The sequence below is a fragment of the Lates calcarifer genome, linkage group LG19 (genome assembly GCF_001640805.2).
Source record: "Lates calcarifer isolate ASB-BC8 linkage group LG19, TLL_Latcal_v3, whole genome shotgun sequence".
NCBI lineage: Eukaryota > Metazoa > Chordata > Actinopteri > Centropomidae > Lates > Lates calcarifer.
This window is the reverse complement of record NC_066851.1, coordinates 17,985,680-18,006,179: the sequence shown is the minus strand read 5'-3', so window position 1 is coordinate 18,006,179 and position 20,500 is coordinate 17,985,680. Positions and strand designations below refer to the sequence as shown.

Here is a 20,500-nt window from a genome sequence, read left to right as displayed (position 1 = left end):
TGAGATCTGGTTGTTCTTGAAGGTTTACATCCTTGGATGTCTGCACTGCAAACTGAGCTAGCCCTGGTGATGCACTCTGATGTAATTAGTGGCCTGACAGTAATGCAATAGGTATGAGACACAGGATGCATCACTGCAACAGTAAAGGTGAGGCCTCAGTCTGACCAGTCGCAGTGACAATTAACACTATGAGTGATTGCAACATCAAACATTTATGACTTTTTCCTGACCTTCCTCAAGCAGGCATATAACTTAGGGGTTTTGTCTGGCAAGTTGATTTCAAGAACAGCCAAGAAATGTGTGTAAATGTGACAACATGCATGAAAACATAACACAGTACTGCTGTACATTTCACCTGGTATCCTGGAGGTAGAAATATTTCCCCTCATCGTGTTGAGTGAAACCGTGACCTTTGCTCTCTGCACTTGAGAATATCTCAGGACAAAACAAAGTGGAACATAGTTACACTAAACTGCCCTAATAAGGCCGCAACTGATAAATAGACTGATCCCTTGCTGTATAAAATGCAATGTATATGTGGATAAATACCTATCCATACCATATCACAGTTTCCTCAAGCCTAGGATGACCTCTTCAAATGTCTTGTTTTGTCTGATAATCAGCCCACAATTGAAAGATATTTAGTTTAGTATCACATGAGATAAAGAGAAGCAGCAAACACAAATCACAACTGAGATGCTTCAAACAGAATTTAGCACTTTTAATTAGTCTACATTTTAATCTACATATTTCAGCTCTACAGTCCACCCTATACCTCCATGACGGCATGTGCAGCTCTTCTGCTCTACACACAGTGGCGTCACTCTGCCCCTGGCTGAATAACTAAACCGTTTTACTATCTCAGTCATCTCAGGCCACCACAGAGTTTCAGTACGGAGCAAAGTGAAATTCTACAGATCAGTCACTTCCGTTCAGTAATGATTGAGAACTCAGATGGAAGGCATTTCACTACAGTCATTTACATGCAGACGAGAAACCAGGTTATTGGGAGACAGCAGGTTAAGGCAGGAAGTCGGAGTACACGTGCATGTGCACTGCATCAGCCTCATTACTTTAAACCTTGCATTTATATGCTGCTGGTCAGCGACTGGATCTTTCCTTTTCCACCTGTCATATTTTTGCATATTTCCAGTGTATTAGCGAGATAGTGAAGCAACACCTAGACCTGTTTTTGTCCTGGTTTGATTGAATTACTTTTGCGATACAGGGCCTTTGTCATGCACTTGCACAATGTACAAAACTCAGACAGAACAAAGTTTAAGACCAGGAAATCAAAACAGAAATCGAGCTGTGTTAATAGATTTATGTAATCGCTTAACATGATAATGAAAACCAGTTTTCTCATGTAAATGACACACAAGGTTGATAGAGAAAGCCAACAATAACCGGGTTAGACTGCAGTAATGGGCTTCTGTCCAGTTACAAAGTATAGTGATATATTCTATCAAGGCTTCAGTGTAAATAACTAATAGAATCAACAGCAGGTTTTGCTGTTTTTATGAGTCAAGTCAATCTTTCAGAGGCAAACAGGTCGGTGTGCATGTGTGGGTTAGAAGTAAACCTGAATAAATCTGAACACAGAGTCTGCTCAGGGCAGAGCACAGCAGCCCCCATTCATTTTTCCTTTTAATAATGTACTCGATCCCTACTCCGGCCGTTCAATAAGGATTGTTCTGTCACACTCACCATTATGTCCCCTTTGCATTCGTACAGACAATGGTGGGCTAATTCCTGGTTGGTGCCTCCTCCACACAAAACACTGGAGCAGGCTAGGTGCATGAGGTCTTCCACTGAAAGAGATGGAGATTGTTTGTGACAGGGAAAAACTACACTTTGTTATTATTGTGTGTACAGTGGTGGCCATATTTTGTAAGATTGTAAGGGAGAGAATGACTGTCGAATCCATTAAAATTATATTAAGCAGTATTAATTGTGCAGTTAAGTGTGTTTTTTTTAAAATAATGGATGACCAGCAATAGTCAGAGTCCAAAACAACTTTATCACTGTGACATTTATATACTCTATGATATATTTTACCATATTATATTATCATATACAGTGGTTAAAACTGCTTGCACATTCTCACCAAAAAATGAGAAATTAAGAAATAATTTGCTTGAGAGTCACACATTCCAACAGCTTGACTGCGAATTGTTGTAAACACTATCTCCAAAATGATAACAACAGAGTTACTTCTGTATTTTGCAAATAAGGAAATGATAGACTTTAGTCTGACTTGGAATAAAAACTGAAAGGTTTTAAGACAAAAAGAAACTGATAACTTACATACTAATTAATACTTATCATAAAATATGAATAAAAATTCTGAGGAACAAAGCCAGCTTTGCGGAAAATAATAATAAGCTGCTCTCTGTTTTCAAATCCGGCACAAAACATCATGTTCCAGTATCAGCGACCTGTCGGGCAAATTTCATGCTTCTGGTGTCAGATGATGTAACAATTGTGAAATAGTGTGTCAGGTACTTTTCTTACCTTTTTCGTGGAAGTCAGGTTTTTCCTCTAGCTCATTCATTGGAGCCCAGACCAGATCCGCGCCGTGGTGATCCAACTCGACAGCTGACCGCTGCCTCAGCTCTGGCACCTCCGCCTGGTACCGCGACCCAATATTTATCCGTCTGGGGACAGGACAACAGTGTGAATGACAAGGCTGGAGACGATTCAATTTGAATTTGATCAAAATTCATCAAGTGCCTCTACAGTTACGGGGCATTTTTTTCACTCTTAAATATTTCAGTCAAGCCATCATACAACATATCAATATCAAGTTTCTTTTAAGAGTAAAGCTCTTGTTTTATTTCTGAGATCATATTTTGATTTCGTAGCTTTTCTTTCTGCCATGATCTTTAAATAGCCACAGGGAGATTGTTGAGGCACTCAGGCTCTGGGTACTGCAATTCTTGCACTGTTTTGAATTCAGGGTTGTTACACAGCTCTCTTGTGCTCTCAGCATAATGAATAAAATGCAAATGCCTTTCAAAATTTGTATTTCAAACAGAACGCACTTCTTAAATTGACTGAACTGAAAGTAAATGGATCCTAATTCTGGTGTGGGACAAAGGTCGCAGCCAAGCAGGAAGAAAGACTCATAATTTGCCCAAACGCAAAGCAAGTGAAAGATACATTTCTCAAGGGAATGAAACCAGAGATCACAGGGATGTAGTTGTGAAAAATCATGCTGTGTTCACATAGACAACCTCGTTCAAGCATGTCTCCTTCCTCCCCTGCATTTCCAGTGGGCCTGCAGTATTTCCAGCTGAGTGAGTGTGTGTATTCTGGCAGCCTCCCCCAGGGAAGGTGGGCTGCTAAAAGTTGAACTGTGATGCCTCTTGTGTGTTCGGGAGTACACCAGACCCAGCTGAAACCATGATTTATGGCAAGCCTGACTGGCTCTTCCCTTACTAACTGCTGAGCAGCTGGCACCAGTCAGGCAACAGCTTGCACAATGCACCCCCATAAACTGCACTTCAGTGTCGACACTACAAAACTACAAAAAAGAATCTTTGACTGGTTTAAGGTTTTAAGGATAAAACACCTGGTATCAGTGTCCTTAAAAGCTCCCTTCTCTGCTGCTCTAATTTTCATAAACATCAACGATATCAATGGTTGTGTTTACATTCATGGAGTAACTTGGCTGTTGGCCATCTTGTACTGAAGGTCTTATTTGGTTAAAGTTGTTTACATGCTTTGTTGATTCTCTGTATTCGAGTACATCTGAGAATAAGTTTAAAGTTAAAATCCTTCAGATTTTCAGAAGTCATTTTTGATACTATCTGTGGGTGGTATTATTTCTGCAATAGACATTCAGTGTATTTACATTCATTATTACGTCTCTATGTAGAAGCTTTTATTATTAGTGGTGGAGTCTGCCACTCCAGCACTGGCTTCAGACTGCCTACCTAAGTACGATGGATTTACAGGAGGCGATGCAGGCATGTAATCCAGTGTAATTTTATCTCACTGATATCAGTTTCGCTGTTAATTTTCTTTACACTGCATCAGGGTTGTTTTAAATAGCTGCTAATATGCTAGTATAGTTTATAGATTAGCTCTGTTTGTTATCAGTTGAAAAGTGCATTTATAAAACACACTAAAGATATTTTTTTGCATGCAGGGTAAGGGTAATTTAAAAGATGCTACACAAAGACAAAAATTAATATTTAGAAAGTCTGCAAAAATGAACCACAATCATAGTGGACTCCAGAGGGTTAAAACAATGCAAGTTTGTTTTGCTGCACTGTAAACAGAAACACCAGTTCCTCTTCTGTTGAAATTTTGACAAAGTAGCTGCTCAACAAAAGCCACATATGGTATTTTGTTTAACTCCTATTTCCAGCCATACTGTAACATACACTGAAGGACACAGGCACAGGCCTTTCGTGTATTTAATGTCATTAGTTTTCAAAAAGCTTTAAGGCTTTCATTTGACATTTAATATGGACGTGTTATGACAGGATGCATTTTACTGAGAGAGACATTAGGCTGCGTAGTTAGATCAGAAGGTGAATGCTGCCACTAATGCTAGCTGTGGATGACAGGGCAAAAGATTCCAGTGGTAACAGTGGCGAAAGGGGAGGGCCACTTTATAGGATGGGTTTAGAATTTCAAGAAGTCTGTGCTCTCTTTCAAGACGTTTCATGATTCAGCCCAGTGTTATGGTTTAAATAATTGATTGCAGAACTACTACTCTAGCTATGATAATGCATGCTTTAGAGTACCCATGTAATTTCTCTGAAAATGACACACAACCCCCAAACCCACCCTTTCCATAATGGAAGATGATGATTTTGGGATGTGGAGAGGAAAATACTCACGGCTCGATGCTGACTGGAGTGGCCTCGCTCATAGCAGACAGAACTGGTGGTGTGATGTCGCAGCTGTCTAAAAGGGCAGCAGCACAAAATCCACTCAGTGACATTATCAAAAAGGTTTTGTCATAATCACAGGAGCTCTTGTTTTAAATAATCATACAGCAACTCTCATAATTCACTTACAAATCATACCTCACTGCCTTACTTCATGTTTGAATTGACAGAGCTAAGTTTAGGTGGGCTATTCAGTGAGGTCTTATGAACTTATCATTATTTTTTTACTTACTAGAACGCAACAGGCTGCGTGTGGCCGACTTGGGTGTAGCAGGGGGCGGCAGGCCCTGGCTGCCGGCTGCAGCGGCCGCAGCAGAAGACAGGAAAGTGGAGAAGTAGAGGCCGGAGCCTTCACGGACAGGGCTGAGGATCGGTGGAGGTGTGTAGGGGGGCATGGTGAGGGGGTTGTCAGCGAGGCGTACAGGGGAGCGCAAGTGGCTCTGGAAAGGCGTGATGCTGGAGTAGACAGGCGGAGCGATGAATAAGCCAGGTTTAGGTGGCGGGATGAAGAGAGGCTCAGGCCGGGGACGCCGTTTGGACTTTTTGCCGTCGTCGTCTTTCTCCCCCTCTGCGCCGCCATTCTGGTGATGGAAAATGATTTTAAGAGGTAAATTTAACACAAGAGTCTCTGTGATACATCATTTTTAATTTTATGTAAGAAAAGACACACAAAACTCTACTACAGTTATGAATGCTAACTCCACTTTTTGTATGTTCCAGAGAAATCCTAGAGAGAGAACAAGGCACCCAAGGCAAGGTACATAATGTACAGTATGGCAGTGCTAAACCCTGATAATCTGCTTGATCTGGGACAGGGCAACCAGTTCACCAAATCCCCCCACCCAGATGAAAAGAGAGAAAGGGAGAAAAGTGTGGACAACTAAAATGGGGGCAGGGGAGACGCTGAGCGTAGTGGGGGGAAGGGAGAGTGTGTTGGTGAGGCGATGTGGCATAAATGCAAGGATTTAATAGCTGGAGTTCAGACGGGCAGAAAACAGACTGAAGAAGACAGTGGGATACCAGACGACTACCCACAGTTCTTTGTCATTTCACTCTGATAAGTTGGTAAATAAGGTCTTAAAGTGTTTGAAAATGTACCAGACAAAAATGACTCAAGTGTGCTGACCTGCTCTGAACTCTCTGACAGAGAGTTCCTAAGTGAGCGTCTCCGGGTGACAATGACCGAGGGTTTGTGGTCTGCACGGCCAAGGTCCTGGGGGTTCGAAGGCCTGGGGGGCCAGCTGGAAGCCAGGGCTGCTTCATCTTTGTCGGGGGAAGAGGGTTCCTGCCTCCGGACTGGAACAGACACGGGGATGACGAGTGGCACAAGGTTGTCGTCGCGAGGCCGCTTGGCGTTCAGACCCTCTGATTCGGTGGGACTCCATGGTCTGTGGGGCTCCTAATGAAGATGGTGGATAAAAGTGGTACGGTGCTGTTTAGAAAGGGATTTCCCCTTCATATGAAACATCAAGAAGATAAATGCACTGCTGGCAGACTCCAATTTGTAGATGTTAAACAAAAACTGAGACATTAAGTCAATTAATCAATTACTCAATGCACAGAAAATGTATCAGTAGCATCTGAATGAGTAATGATTCATTTTTGAGGAAATAGTCCACAATTTCCAGCTCCTTAAATGAAAATATTTGCTGGTTTCTTGGGTTTTTATGCCTGCTAACCTGGCCTTGAGGAAAGCATATCATTATTTCTAATGTTTAGAAAGAATGATTCATCCAGAAAAACAGTCAGATTAATCAATAAAAAAGATAATTGTTAGTTGCAATGGTTAGTTCCTTGTGGAGGTAAAAAAAAACACTTAAGGGGGCGACTCCTCAAACTAGGTTACTGTCACAGTTGAAGACTGAACTTAAGCAAAAATCAAAGACAGTTTCATCTTGCTGCTGGCTTGCTATTGAGCCTTTAATGCAACAACTGAAACTGCAGCTCACAAGCTCATTGTAGGTGACACATTTTCAAATGCAGCAACTAATATAATCAACTTGTGTGGCTGATACACAGCACTAAGCAACAACTGTAAAACTTGTCACTCCCTAACAAACCACAGCACAATAAAACAATACAATTTACTTGGGTGGCTATTAATTTACTCAGGCAGGCTGCCGAATTATAATCAATACAATAAATTGGAAACGGTGAAACCTTGTTATTCACTGCACACAAGAACCCAGTAAAAAAAAATATATGTCAATATTCAAAATGGAGAGTTAACAAATAGGTCAACAGAACATTAAACATTCCTGAGATGTATTCCTACCGAAAACTGACTGTTGTGAAAGGCTCTTCAGAATAAAACAAAGGACAGAATTCAAAATATTACCATGTCTTGGCTTGATATTGCACTGCTAGGTGCAGCACTTGAGTGACAGACCTTACACGCATGTCAAAGAAACAGTCCCCGAAAGCATTCTTCACATTTTTTTCTCTGAGAAACCATAATGAGTGGGCCTGAGCTGCCTGTGTGCTTAGAGCAAACGATCAACTCTGGAGCAACTTCAAACCCTATCAAAACCACCACATCAGAGGGCAGCTGAAGACAGATGCATTCTGCCGCTACACGCCGCATCTTCATGGGCAGAGAGGCATGCAGCAGTGTGGCTACGCTGGATCTATGCTCATTATTGCTGGTGGAAAACTCCAGTCCCTACACCAGAGTGGTGGAGAGATATTCTGCTGAGCACTGCAGGCAGGGCAACCCTGCACCCCTCCCTATGTCAGAGGGAGGGGGCGGGAGGGGGGTAGGGCAGACGAGGCCAGGCTGGAGTTTCTCTCCTTTGATGGGATGGGGGGAGGTGTGCAGGCATGTAACCAAACACACTGTCTGTATGATCAGCTACCCGTGAGGCAAATCCAGGGCACAGCCATGCTGAACTACAGACATACTGACTCAGTGCTGTTTGGAAACAGGACTTGTTGCACAATCAAGACATTCAGCAGATAAACACAGATAAGTGTATGACTTCACATGGCACGGCTGGGGTAATTTAATAAGTAGTTCTGCGAGAGCTGAAAAGTCACATATGAAGCTGTTTGTGGTATGTAGGGTATATATTTACCCTGTGACAATATACACCATGTAAAGACTTTTTTAGCTACAGATTTTACCCACACAGCAGAGCAGCTCAGTTCTGTGGTGTACACTTCATTGGGCGTTGATTACACTCAGCATCTCTTCCAGCAACATGTTAATCACAAACAACACTACTTTTGGCAGAGTTTTCTTGGCAGTTGCATTAGGCGTTTGTTCCAGTTCCCGCTCTTGTTCTGGGAGCTAAAGTCCCACTGCAATTATACCCTGGGATAACACTAGAAAAATAGATTTCTAGCTCTCACCGAGATATTCGCAATTAAGGCTTCCAGCTTGCAGCGATGAGTTTAGATATAAACTGCCGTGCAGTGATCGGGATTGAGAACATTCAGTCCTTTTCTATTTAAGGTTATTTTCTGTGGTTCTTTTCCTTGAGAGGAAACAGCTGAAAAACAGATGAGTGAGCAAAAGAGCACTGAAAACAGAGAGACACAAAAAAGAAAAGACAAGGGAAAGAAAAGAGTAAAAAGAAAGCAAGATGAGGAAAGAAGAATGGCTGAACATTTTGATGGTCTCCAAATTACAATGAGCATTTACCTTGACAACATGTGGTAAAGACTCCATTTCCGAGGCCTTCTGAGCAAGGGTCTCCAGGTTGACCTCCTGGGACACCCTGCGTTTCCTGCGCGTGCTCTGGATGACGCCCGTTGGAGCCGCCTGGATGTCACGGGCCCCGTTCTGGGAGCCCTGTAGCCCCGGGGCTGCCTGATCCGTAGAGCCGGGGAGAAAAGGGTTGTCGGATGGTGCCCCCCCTTCCTTGGAGAGCCGTCGTGACCTGCGTAGCTGTGTTTGGGACTGGAGCTGTGTCTGGGGCTGTGACTGGGACAGGGGCTCAGCCTGGAGAGGGGGCTGCAGGGGATCTGACGACTGCTGGGGCTCTGGGGTGATGTCCTGGATGACTGGTTCCTGGATCTTTGGGGGAGCTGGAGCAGAGGACTCCTGGGAGTGTACCACCACAGGCTGTGGATGGGGGTGAGGGTGTGCATTTTGTGCACCAGGGTAATAGTCAAGCACATGAGGGTTTTGTTGTTGCAACTGCTGATGTTGCATTTGCTGCTGAATCTGGAGCTGTTGCTGCTGCTGCTGTTGTTGTATTTGCTGCTGCTGTTGTTGTTGTTGCTGTTGTTGTATCTTTTGTTGCTGCTGCTCATGCTGTATTTGTTGCTGTTGCTGTAGTTGCTGCTGTACATGCTGTTGATGCTGAATGATTTGTTGCTGCTGCATTTGTTGATGGTGCTGCTGCTGCTGAATTTGCTGCTGGATTATGTGATGTTGTTGCTGTTGCTGCCGTTGTATTTGCTCTTGCTTCTGCAGCTGCTGTAACTGGTGTGGGTGTTTTACCTGTGTTGAGTAGTTAGGTGGGTTAGGCAGGGTCGTTCTGTTGCCTTGAAAGGTCTGGTAGTAGGCTGGCAGGTGCTGCTTAGGCTGACCAAAGGCCAACTGGAAGGGCTGCAAAACTGAGCTTCCCCCCGAGTGGGATGTGCTATGCTGCTGGGTGTTCAGTGCCCCGGGTTTTAAGGTCTCCTGAAAGGCCTGGGACTGCTGCTGCTGCTGCTGCTGCTGCTGCTGCTGCTGCTCCCACTCCATGCCCCGAGCCTTAACTGCATCCCTGTAAGCCTCTACTGCAGGGTTGGCCCCTAGAGGCTGCTTGTCTGCAGCTCTGTTAGGGTGCTGTTGATGCGGCTGTAAGCCAGAAGTCTCATGCATCGACTTTACAAATGCATTCTGGGTCCGTGAGTCTGTTACGCTAACTCCTCCGATGTAATTCGTAAAGTTTTGTCCCCAGTTAGGCATGGGGGTCCAGGAGGCAGCTCTCTGCTGCTGGGACAGCGATGGCTGCTGCTGACTGGGCTCCTGGTGGGCCCACTTCATAGGTACAGTCTGCTGATAATGGCCCCTGCTCTGGTCACCCTTATCTGGGCTGAAGATGACAGAGTTGAGGTACATGTGAGGTCCCTCTGGATTGGAGGTCACGGTGCTTGCAGCCTCGCTCTGTCCGGGGTCTGAGGCAGTGCCACCTGGGACATAATAGGACCCTTCAGGGTGCTGAGAAGTCTCCTTCATTGCTACGCTTTGATCGTTGAAAAACGTGATGCGTTTGCCTGTTCTTTTGGCACTGGGTTTCTGCTGGGCTGGCACACTCATGACGGGCATGAATAAGCCTAGCCAGGTAAATATTTTCAACCAAACTGACTGCTAATGCTCCACCGGGTCACTTTGAATATATCAATCCAAAAATTAAAGGGTACCCACGATAAAATAAAATAGAGCTGTAAAGCTACATTGACATCAGAGTGACCATGAGCCAGGTCAACCAAGATAATCTTCTCTTGCCCTCTGAAGTTCTTTGTGACCCATTCAGAGGTCGCTGGCCTGGGGTGAGTAGATCTGAAGAAGTCTGCGTGTTCTTCTCATTCACAGGCAACACCCTGTATAGAGAAAATGAGAGAGAGGTCAAGCATTGAGCCATCAGACTAAAGGGGTCCCCACAGGGGGCTCTCATTATCATCCCTGCCTCAGCCGTGTAAAAACCTGCTGTTTGCTTTTTCAACAATAGACCTCCACTGAAAGGTATCGGGTGTGAGAATAGAGGAGGGGAGGGGGAGGTCTAAACTGTGTCATTATTCGCTAAGCTCACATGACACATGGATAAGGTCCTGGATGCAGGCGAACACGTATCCTAAACGATCTGCATATACGATTCCTTAGGAAGATAGTTCATAGAAATACTTAAATCAATAGTTCCTGGAAATGTCATTACAGGATATTATTGCACCATGTTTAATGATGGGTCAAGACATCAGTACTGAAGCACAAACACACAATGAAAAAACACTTCGAGGCTCACTTGCAACTGTATCACCTTTGTCAAAACCTGACCTGTGACAGAAAGGAAGCTCTCTTTCCCGCCAAACGACCCGAACAGACGGCAAGTTAAACGTGACTGAAACCACTCTTTACAACTTTGTGACTCATCAGAGGTGTAAAAAAAGGGAACCTGTACCCTTTGAACCGTAGCTGCACACTCAAAAATGGAAGGCTACTGAAAGTGAGCAAAATGAGTCATGATGAAAAGATCTAAGTGAGGAAAAAAAGCCTAAATGGTCTTGAAGGCTTTGATAGCTTGTAGAGAGATCTTGACAATTGCCATGGTAACCCGTTATAATTATCAAAAATATTACTTGATGGCCAGGTTTTGGAGCAGATTTTGACACGGTGCAGTCTGCCAAATCTGAAGATGCACACACAGATCGCGACTGTTTCTGTTAAAAATTTTCAATCCTTGCTCCATCTGTGTAAAATAAAAATCTTGTGCTTGCTCTTGTGCAGCAGTCAACAACCTGAACAGAAAACCATTAAGACTTTTTTTTATTGCTGGGAGACGATCAAAGCACTCGCCTGCTGCAGGACTCATGTTACACAAAACAATTTGTCAAGATGATTACATAAATTAATACTAGAATCTCTATAACATGGACTTGGCAACGTCCATCTCTGACAACCTAGGAAGTGACTGACAATTGTCACCCTTTACTCTGGTGGCCTAGTAAAACACAAGCTTCTTAAAATAGACAGCTGCAGCTGTTCAGATCCTGCACTGGCTCAGGGGCACCACTGACTGGGGAAACTGAATGGCCATGCTGTGTGGGGCTAACAAACTGTGCGTGTGTGTGCACCAGCAATGCCATGTGATGTTAAATATCCCTACTGACCTGTTGTCATATCCTATGAAACATCCTCTATGAGAAGGTGCACGTAAACAGAGCACGTTTTTTTTTTTCCTGCAGAGTGACCCTGCTCTGGAGCAAAACACATGAAGTGCTGATTACAGGGCTGTGAGAGCAGTCTCTGTGCGTTTAGCAAGCGCGCACTCCATCTGAGGTGAGGGATCATCGTGACGCATCACAAGTGCAACCTTACACAAGCCTGGGGTTTAGCCCAATAAACAAACCAACGCGTTAAATTGGCTTAAAATAAATGTCAAGCACCATTAGCCGCCCTAATCCATCGCCGTTTCCTAATTTAAATCAGCCCCGTGTGGCACATCAGGCCGAAACACACGCGGCCTGCGCTGTGCAAGAGACGATCAAATAGAGAAAGATAGAGGAAAAACATGCTGAGTCCTTCCACGACAGTACTTCTTCCTGGACCCCCCTCCGCTCCCCTCCCTCCCTCCCTCCACATCACTTTCTGTGGCCAGCAAGCTCAGCGCTATTTACGAGAAACCCTTTGTTGCAGGGAACGGATTATCCAGCCACTAATGCCGTGTCCCGTTGCAACAAACCGAGGCGACAATGCAGGCGATATGATAAAAGTGTGTCTGCGCGGGCGATAAACAAACGCCACGGAAACAACAAGGTAAATACGTCACATGTCTCCTCTGTGCACCCTCGGTGCTGTCAATACAGCTCCGGCTGAGACATTGAAAACATCCCTCGGACGAGCGATGAGCCTCCCTCATGGAGGTTCGACCAACAGCCCCGTGCGCGCCCAGTCCGTCTCGGGCAGGGAGGGAGGGGGAGTTGGGGGTAAACAAAACTTTAGTCAGTAAGCTGCGGCCACAATAACATGCACTGTCGACCACCAGCAGCACAACAACAACAACGCCACAGTCATCGACAACCGCGTCTCCAAGCCTCGTCTGCCCCGATACTTACTGTGTTTTGTCATGAAAGCTGCTACTCGCGGCAGCTCAGCCCGCAGGATCGCACACTCGCAGCTCTGCGCGGCCAGCAGCGGCAGCAGGCCCGCACAATACCGACCCGCGATGATGACTGCATACATCCCCAAGGTTGACTCATGCTATGCTGCTGACCTCACTCACTGGTACTTTTTTTTACTCCTCCTTCTCACCCCCCTTCCTCGCTACCAAAGTCAAGAGGAAAAGGGGGTCGACGTCGGTGCGTAAACACAATCCTCTACCGGTTAGAAAGCGCTAATCTGCACGAACGCGGGCGCAATGCCGCCACTGTCTGTTGCACATTATTGCACTAGGATTGCACAGGAGGAAAAAACTCACACTGGCAATGCGGCCTTTTTGCTGTACAGCTACTCTCCGTGTCTCTGCTTGTCTTGTGATTCCCCCCTCCTTTCCACCTCCACCGCCACAAGCTCACTGGCCACACCCACTTCCATGCCCATATAAGGTCTTCCTCTGACATGCAAGGCGCTGTAATTTACGGAGCAAGATCCCTCTCAGTCCATGCGGGAAATTCCAACACACATGGGAGGACCGCGGGGATGGAGGGGAAGGGCACACCCGGTTACACACTCCGGTTTACATTCACTTTCCTTTCAGATTCACACTTCTTACACCCCCACCCCACCCCCTTCTTTTTTAATGAGGAAATTCCTCTATTAATACATGAATGGTGTTTGCACAACACACCAAACAGGGTTTTATTCATAGAAGCTGCAGAAAAAGGCTTGTTAGGGTGTGGGGGGAAAAATGTGAAAATATATATTTGTTTATATGAAGGCTGCTGCTGTTCATATTTTCAGCATGAATTCAGTGTTTCCAAATAACTGTCTAAAACAGTACAATATGATACATCTGATTTGATTTAAAATGTTTACTTTTTCAGTCTTAGCAGCAGCCCAAATACATAAAAGTATTAGTATAGTAACAGAGAAAGGGAAGACTCTCAGCCTTTGTTTGGTATTTTTACTTAATAATAATAATACACAGAATACATCTGGCCTGCAGCGAACAATTACCTTAATTACTCTGCTATTTTCTCCATTTATCATGGAATTTATAAAAGGTCAGAAAATATGAAAATAGCACAAATGTCCGTCACAATTTCCCACAGCCCACTGTAAAATCTCCAAATGTCTTGTTTTGATCAAGTGATATTCTTCAATTTCAAAGATGCTCAATTTAAAATGAGAAAATAACAGAGAAAAGAAGCAAATCCTCACATTAACCCCCATAATTTTGCTTGAAAAATGCTTAAAAGAATTATGAAAAATAAGTGCACTGTTAAATCACAAGTAAAAGACATAAAGTCTCATACATGGTAGTTAGAAACAGTATTATCTTAGCATTTAACTGGCCAAACTGACATTTTTCAGAGTAGATATTTTGACATCCTATGGCAGGAAATGACAGGTTTAACAAATACTATCCATAATAGCTGTATCTGATTCAGGTGTACCACATGTGTGTGGTACCAGCGTGTTGAGAAAGCCGGCTTAATATGACGCCCAATAGAGTAGTCATTAATGTCATTAGTTGCTCCTGTGCTTTTTCCTGCTATGACAAGTCAAACAGTCGGCCATGTTAAGGCCTCTGTCAAGAAAAAAAGAAAAGTTTAGCCAACCTTTGTTGGAACAGACAGCCACATGCGATGCCGTTATAATCAGTGTCAGTTGTTCAGGATCAGTTTGTACTTGTGTTCATATGAAATAATACTTTGTGAATGCTTAACCATGCCCAGATGTTGCAAGGTGATCTGTGGCCTGCTCTGTGATGTAATGTCAAACAAATAAAACGATAGCCTAGATAAAAACTGACCCTGAACATCATCATGGAGCAGACAACCACCTGTATAAAGCAGTCTTGACATAATTATATGATTAGTTAATTTGTCAACTGATCAAAAATAACTCAGTATAATTATTTAATCTAGTGCTGAAACAATAAGTCGATTTCAGTCCAAAAAAAATCACTGTACATGGAGGTGTTCCTCACTACACTGCATGGTATTGTGCATGCTGGCTCACTAATGGCTTACTGGGACTCTTGAATGGAACTGATCCGTTGTTATTAGTAGTACCTGTGCTTTTCCTACTATGACAAGTCAAAATGTCTGCTGTCAAAAAGGCCTATTGTGATAGGAAGTGAAACTACCTAACTATTAGTAATTGATGATGCAATATCATGTCACTGGACGTGACCAAGCATGTGCCAGACAGACTGTGCCAGGCTGTAGTCTCTCTCCCGGCCTCTCTCTCTTCTCTCTGACCCTTAAAATAACGTGCGAAGCCTGAAAACATTCACAGATGCAGTTGACAAGAAGTCGAGTCAGACTGACATGGCTGCCTCATCTGATGACATTGTTGCTGCACCGGGAATTGTGGTGTGAGCGTGTTTTTGTCTGTGTGTGTGTGTGTGTGTCAAACAGCCTTTTTTTTTACTGGGTTTTCAAAGAAGATACAAGTAGTTCTACAACAGCTAGTCGATTTATCATCTTGTCAGTTGACAGAAAATGAATGGGAAACTAATAAACAAACATTTTATGGCAACAGCTCCCATATTGTGAAGATTTGATGCTTTTCTCTGTTTAAGATAATTGAAATTTAAATATTTTGGGTTTTTTCTGTTTGTCAGACAAATATGAGCACAATGACTAGGGTTCTTGGAAGTTGTGACAGGCCTTATCTTCTATTTTCTGAATTGAGAAATTAATTGGCAGATAATGAAAATAATTGATAGCTGCAGCCCCAGTACACCAATATCCTCTATTCGCCCCACTCATACTGGAATGCATTTTACAAATCTTCTGAAGCATTTTAGACAATGTTAAAGGAAAATGTCACCATCACTGTTGAGACATTTTTGCAGTAAAGAAACACTCAACCTGAACTGATGCTGCTGTATATGTTATATCATACACAATTACTCATATCTGCTATAAAAAAAATCACAGTATAATACAAACTATAGCTGCAGGTGATATACAGTGGTGGAAGAAGAATTCAGACGTTGTATTTAAGTAAAAGCAGCAAGTCCTTCATTAAAAACCTTACTTACAAATTACATATTTGTGGTATAAATGTGAAAGTAGACATTATGTTCATATGTGATACTACTGGATTCTTCTTATTATTAATGCATTATCATGCTAGCAATATTTAAATATTGTAGAGCTATTTTTACCCATGTTATATAGTTCCCGTGTGGCTTAATTTACTACATATCAGTCCCTGTTATGTTTCAATAGGTCATTATAGGTCTCTAACATCCTCATCTTCAAAGTAATTACAGGTGTCAGATAAATGTGGTGAAGTAAAGAGAACAATATTTCCCTCTGAAATGTAGTGGAGTACAGATAGAACAATAAAGCATCAGAAAACTACAATACTCAGGTAAAGTACAGCACCTGTGTACGCTTACTTCATTACTTTCCACCACCGGTGGCATGCTATGACTGCTCTCTCTCCTCTGGGACTTTGGGGGATTTTTGACATTTCGTTGTGTGACTGTGCGGGACGGTGGTCAGGTGAAGCTAGCTACATTCACCACGGCTACTTGCAACACAATAATCTGGCTCATTACTGTGCATTACCCCATATATGCAACCATTAACAAAACACCTAGCATGAGTTGGCATGCATAAGCGAATAGCCTTGCAGTACTTACATTAAACTCTGTCCCTCCATGGCACACAAGCCTTCATTTCCCTGTTTTCTGGCGGTGTTCCTGCTGCAGCTAAAGTTGACGATAAGCTAGTGCAACGGCAGAAAGTCACTAATGAAACTCAATAAACTTTGTATTTTGTCAAATTCCTCCACAAGGCGTAACTTCCCAGTTCCACTTTAAAACACTTTAAGCTAGCACCAATCGATACTGCACCGCGCGTTAATAAGCTCTGACGAGAAACAACGGACCGATTGCATTGCCAGCGTCGACAATAATGGCAGCTGTTGTTAAATTCACAGCTGAATATGCTCAATAGCTGCAGTGTTGATGAACTGGAATAATAAAAATCGGTTGCCGAGGGCGCGTACCGTTTCTGATTTACAGTGGCTGCCTTAACGGCTCAACGGTACCTTGGAAAAGATCATCTATGACTCACTGGCAAGATAGTGACCACCCTGTACACCGGAACTTTGGGGAAATAATGTCGCACTTTGGTATACCTACCTCACATTCGTATTTGGAGACAATGGGCGTCAAACTGGGCCCTCGCCAGCTGAATGTTTCATTACATGTTTTAACAATAAATACGGAATCAAATATGGGATAGTAACTGATTCCTGGATAAAAAAAAAAAAGATCAGCCCAACTGCCTACTGGGAGTTAAACGAAGACGGAAATTGCTAACAGGGAAGCCTCTTGCTTTGTACAAATGCGACATTCAGTCAATGGAGTTTCTGCACCAGTTTGCTAATGTAAACACAGTTTTGGAGGACGGTCTGTAAGTAGTTAGTCAGTTTAGCGTCATGCTATTCATGTAATAACATAGCTACACTTTTTAACACTTTGGCGCATAAAAACCTGGCGGTTTTTGCAAGGTCTGGTTATCACAACAAGTATCTCTTTGACTTCAAGGCTACTTTTCGAGAATGCAGGTGCAGAGAGTCGTTCTCAGCTCAAGACCAGGTCGGCAACTTAGCATAGTGTTCATTTTTTCATCACAGAAGATGACCCATTTTCTTGTCTCCTGTGCTGCAGCATTACTGCATCCGCGTGGCTAACGTTTACTACTCAAACTAATTTACATTTAGGTAAAAACGGGGCGCCAGCTCCCGAAAATTTCCGTCTGGAGGAGACCACTTTAGCACCTGACCTGAGAGATGGGGAGGCCCTTGTTCGGACGCTTTGCCTTTCAGTCGACCCTTACATGGTATTGATACAGTCAAGATGGACAAAATAGATGACTACTTGTGTCTTCTTATGTATATTTAGATTTGGACTGTCTAAACAATAGGTTTCAATTCATGTTGTGCATTTAAAGTTTTTGTCCAGTGACATCAGCCACTTGTTATCACTGCAGTTAGACAAACAAAGTTACATCATACAGTCAACTAGTCCACCTGTGTTATCTATAACAAGGATATGGCAGCCAGTGTCAAAGAGTCAACCATAAATCCACAGGAAAAGCTTCCTCATCTCCTCAACTGTTTATCTCTTCATCTTTGCCTCACAGAGATGCAGAATGAACGATGACACCGGTGCTGATTACCTGACTCCATGGCAGCTGTCGGAGTGTGTTGATGGTGGAGGTGTGGGTGTTGTCGAGTCCAGCCGCTGCAGCACTTGCGCTGAGGGAGATGTGGTCACTTCATTCAACTGGCCTTGGCAGACCCATGCTGTTATGAAAGGAAGTGGTTTACAGAAGGTGTGGCATATTATCCCCAGTGACAGATAGACTGGGTCATAATTTCCTCTTGCAAAGAGGAGAAAGACTTTGTGCTTCGTGTGACAAATTAGAGTGTGTTATTCAAGGTTTAAGGGTTTGATTTCGACTTGGTCTGTCCGTGCAACAAAAATCATGCACAGACTGAATATGACCTCTCTGTTGCAGCTTGATCCACAGCTGGTTGATGGGCACTTGTCCTACTTTTTGGGTGCAGTTGGCATAACAGGCCTCACTGCACTTCTGGGTGTAAGAGAGAAGGGTCACGTGACCAAAGGGGCCAATCAGACCATGGTGGTGAGTGGAGCGGCTGGGGCCTGTGGCTCCATTGCTGGACAGGTAAATAAATACAGTAAACATGTAACACTGATTATCTTCTCATGGACTTACAACATAATATATGAAAATGTAAGTAAACAACGTGTGTGGATTGATCTGTGTAGAGGATTGAATGTGAGAAAGAGTAAGGAAAGATGGTTGGTGGGGGCTCTTGCTGTGTTTATCAAAAAATATACACAGGGAAGTAGATTTAATCTAGCTAACCACAGATAGACAAGATAAACACAGTTTAGTTTGCAGAAAAGTGAGCACCTGATTTTATCATTGCACCCTGTTTTTCTTTTTCAGATTGGCAGGCTGGACGGTTGTGTGAGGGTTGTTGGGATCTGTGGATCTGATGAAAAGTGCAGAGCTTTAGTGGAAGAGCTGGGCTTCTCTGCCGCCATCAACTATCGCCAAGAGGATGTACCAACAAGGCTCAAGGAGTGCTGCCCTGAAGGTGTAGATGTTTATTTTGACAACGTGGGAGGTGCCATCAGTGATACTGTAATAGCGCAGGTACTGCTCATGTTGTGTCTATGTTTGCACAGCATAATCCAGTGGATGTATTTCTTTCATTTGTTGTTTATTTGGCTGGAAAGTGTGTGAATTCTGAAGGTGTTAGTTTGATTTTCTTCTCCTAATTGTGTGTCCAACATTTTCAAAATTAATAAAGATGGCAGTGGATTCTGCGAAAAGTGAATATTGTGTGTTTTATAATATCAGTCTGACACATTGACCTCCTTTACCTCCAGATGAACAACAGCGGCCATGTGATTTTGTGTGGGCAGATCTCTCAGTACAACAAGGATGTGCCGTATCCGCCGCCTTTAAGTGAGAAGACACAGAAAACCCTGCAAAAAAAGAACATCACCAGAGAACGATTTATGGTGCTGAACTACATGAACAAAGCAGAAGCTGCCCTCTTTGAGCTCAGTCAATATGTTAAATCAGGTCAAATCAAGGTAAGGAGGAAATGGTGATAATATGTGGTTGGCTGTTTGGCTGTCCTTGTTTGTTTGCAAGATGCTGCATGCTTCTTCCCCCGTCTGTCTTTCCGCATCATTTTGTTGCTGTTGTTCTTTTGCAGGTGCTGGAAACTGTGGTGAATGGTATTGAAAATATGGGAGGTATATGAGTTTTAATTCTGGCATTTTCCCCTATTTTATGACTCTTTTCTGTCTTTATTTTGACCTGACAGGAGTTAAATATTTTTCTCATTCTCTTGCAGATGCATTTTGCTCTATGATGAAAGGGGGAAACATTGGCAAGCAAATTATAAAGATATCAGAGTGAAGAAAATTACCTTAGTTTCCAGTAGCAACTGCTCTCACCAGACACCTTGGGAAATTAACCCACAGTTGCCTTTTTTATCACTGCTATTAACACTAAGTTAATGAACTCAATAAAATATTGTATTGATTTGCTGATGCTAGTTTATTACAATTATGAAACACAAATAAAAAATCACACAATTGTGTTCATGAGAAAAATAAAATGAATGAAAGTCTTGAATTTTATTATGTATTGATTCAGTTTTCTGAAAATTGGTGTGTGGTGCGTAAACTTGGAGTAGAATATTGCAGTAAGTATTGCCTTATGATATTAACCAATGTGTTACACATTTTAAATTGCAATTATTTGTCATAGTTTTAAAATGATCCAGTGTTGAAATGTCATTGCTTACACCGTACGAGTGCCATAAGACAGCAGATGTGTTCTTTTGTGGAGCACAGAAAATGAAAACAAGTCAAATATAAAAGTTGACCACAAGGTAAAATAAGGAACATTAGTGGAGCAGTTGAGAAAAGTGTGTAGCATACAAAGCACCAGCCTTCTTAGTTTGCTACCTAGCTTCAGCATATAATTAAAGAAGCCCTTGCATGTAATGTTAATCAATATATTTTACTGTAATACTGCTGTAGCTTTACTGTGTTAACACATTTAACTGTTGCTGAAGTGGCCTACAAGCAAACAGTTAGCTTGCTTGCACAAATTCACAGCCTTCTCAAACACCATGCTAATAGCATGATCCTTGTCACACAGAGTTAAAGATTTTTAAGTAGCATAAGCTAGCTAACATTTTT

The 20,500-nt window shown here is 43.0% G+C and overlaps 2 protein-coding genes across 6 annotated transcripts in view; one reads left to right on the top strand and one right to left on the bottom strand.

Annotated features, from left to right (window-relative positions):
* mideasb (mitotic deacetylase associated SANT domain protein b) overlaps window positions 1-16,797 on the bottom strand; it is a 28,277-nt gene extending 11,480 nt beyond the window's left edge. Inside the window, exons 1-7 of one of the 4 annotated variants that reach the window (XM_018663433.2) lie at window positions 16,376-16,797; window positions 8,548-10,439; window positions 6,031-6,303; window positions 5,137-5,485; window positions 4,854-4,920; window positions 2,515-2,657; window positions 1,708-1,811 (exon numbers count right to left, since the gene is read on the bottom strand). In XM_018663433.2, coding sequence (XP_018518949.1) covers window positions 1,708-1,811; window positions 2,515-2,657; window positions 4,854-4,920; window positions 5,137-5,485; window positions 6,031-6,303; window positions 8,548-10,164 — 2,553 coding nt within the window. In that variant the 5' untranslated portion in view covers window positions 10,165-10,439; window positions 16,376-16,797. Of the gene's footprint in view, window positions 1-1,707; window positions 1,812-2,514; window positions 2,658-4,853; window positions 4,921-5,136; window positions 5,486-6,030; window positions 6,304-8,547; window positions 10,440-12,668; window positions 13,144-14,333; window positions 14,466-16,375 lie in introns of those variants that run through there. The other 3 variants (XM_051078156.1, XM_018663431.2, XM_018663432.2) reach the window with 3 other exon arrangements.
* Window positions 16,798-17,009: 212 nt separating this feature from the next.
* On the top strand, window positions 17,010-19,928 carry ptgr2 (prostaglandin reductase 2). Of its 2 annotated transcripts, XM_018663681.2 has the most exons (9): window positions 17,010-17,153; window positions 17,288-17,338; window positions 17,464-17,582; window positions 17,886-18,077; window positions 18,264-18,434; window positions 18,723-18,932; window positions 19,169-19,378; window positions 19,504-19,543; window positions 19,645-19,928. In XM_018663681.2, the coding sequence occupies exons 2-9, from the start codon at window positions 17,302-17,304 to the stop codon at window positions 19,707-19,709; spliced, it is 1,044 nt and encodes a 347-aa protein (XP_018519197.1). In that variant the 5' UTR covers window positions 17,010-17,153; window positions 17,288-17,301; the 3' UTR covers window positions 19,710-19,928. The 2 variants fall into 2 exon arrangements, with proteins under 2 accessions (XP_018519197.1, XP_018519196.1); XM_018663680.2 differs by having other exon boundaries at window positions 17,069-17,338.
* The last annotated feature ends 572 nt before the right edge of the window (window positions 19,929-20,500 follow it).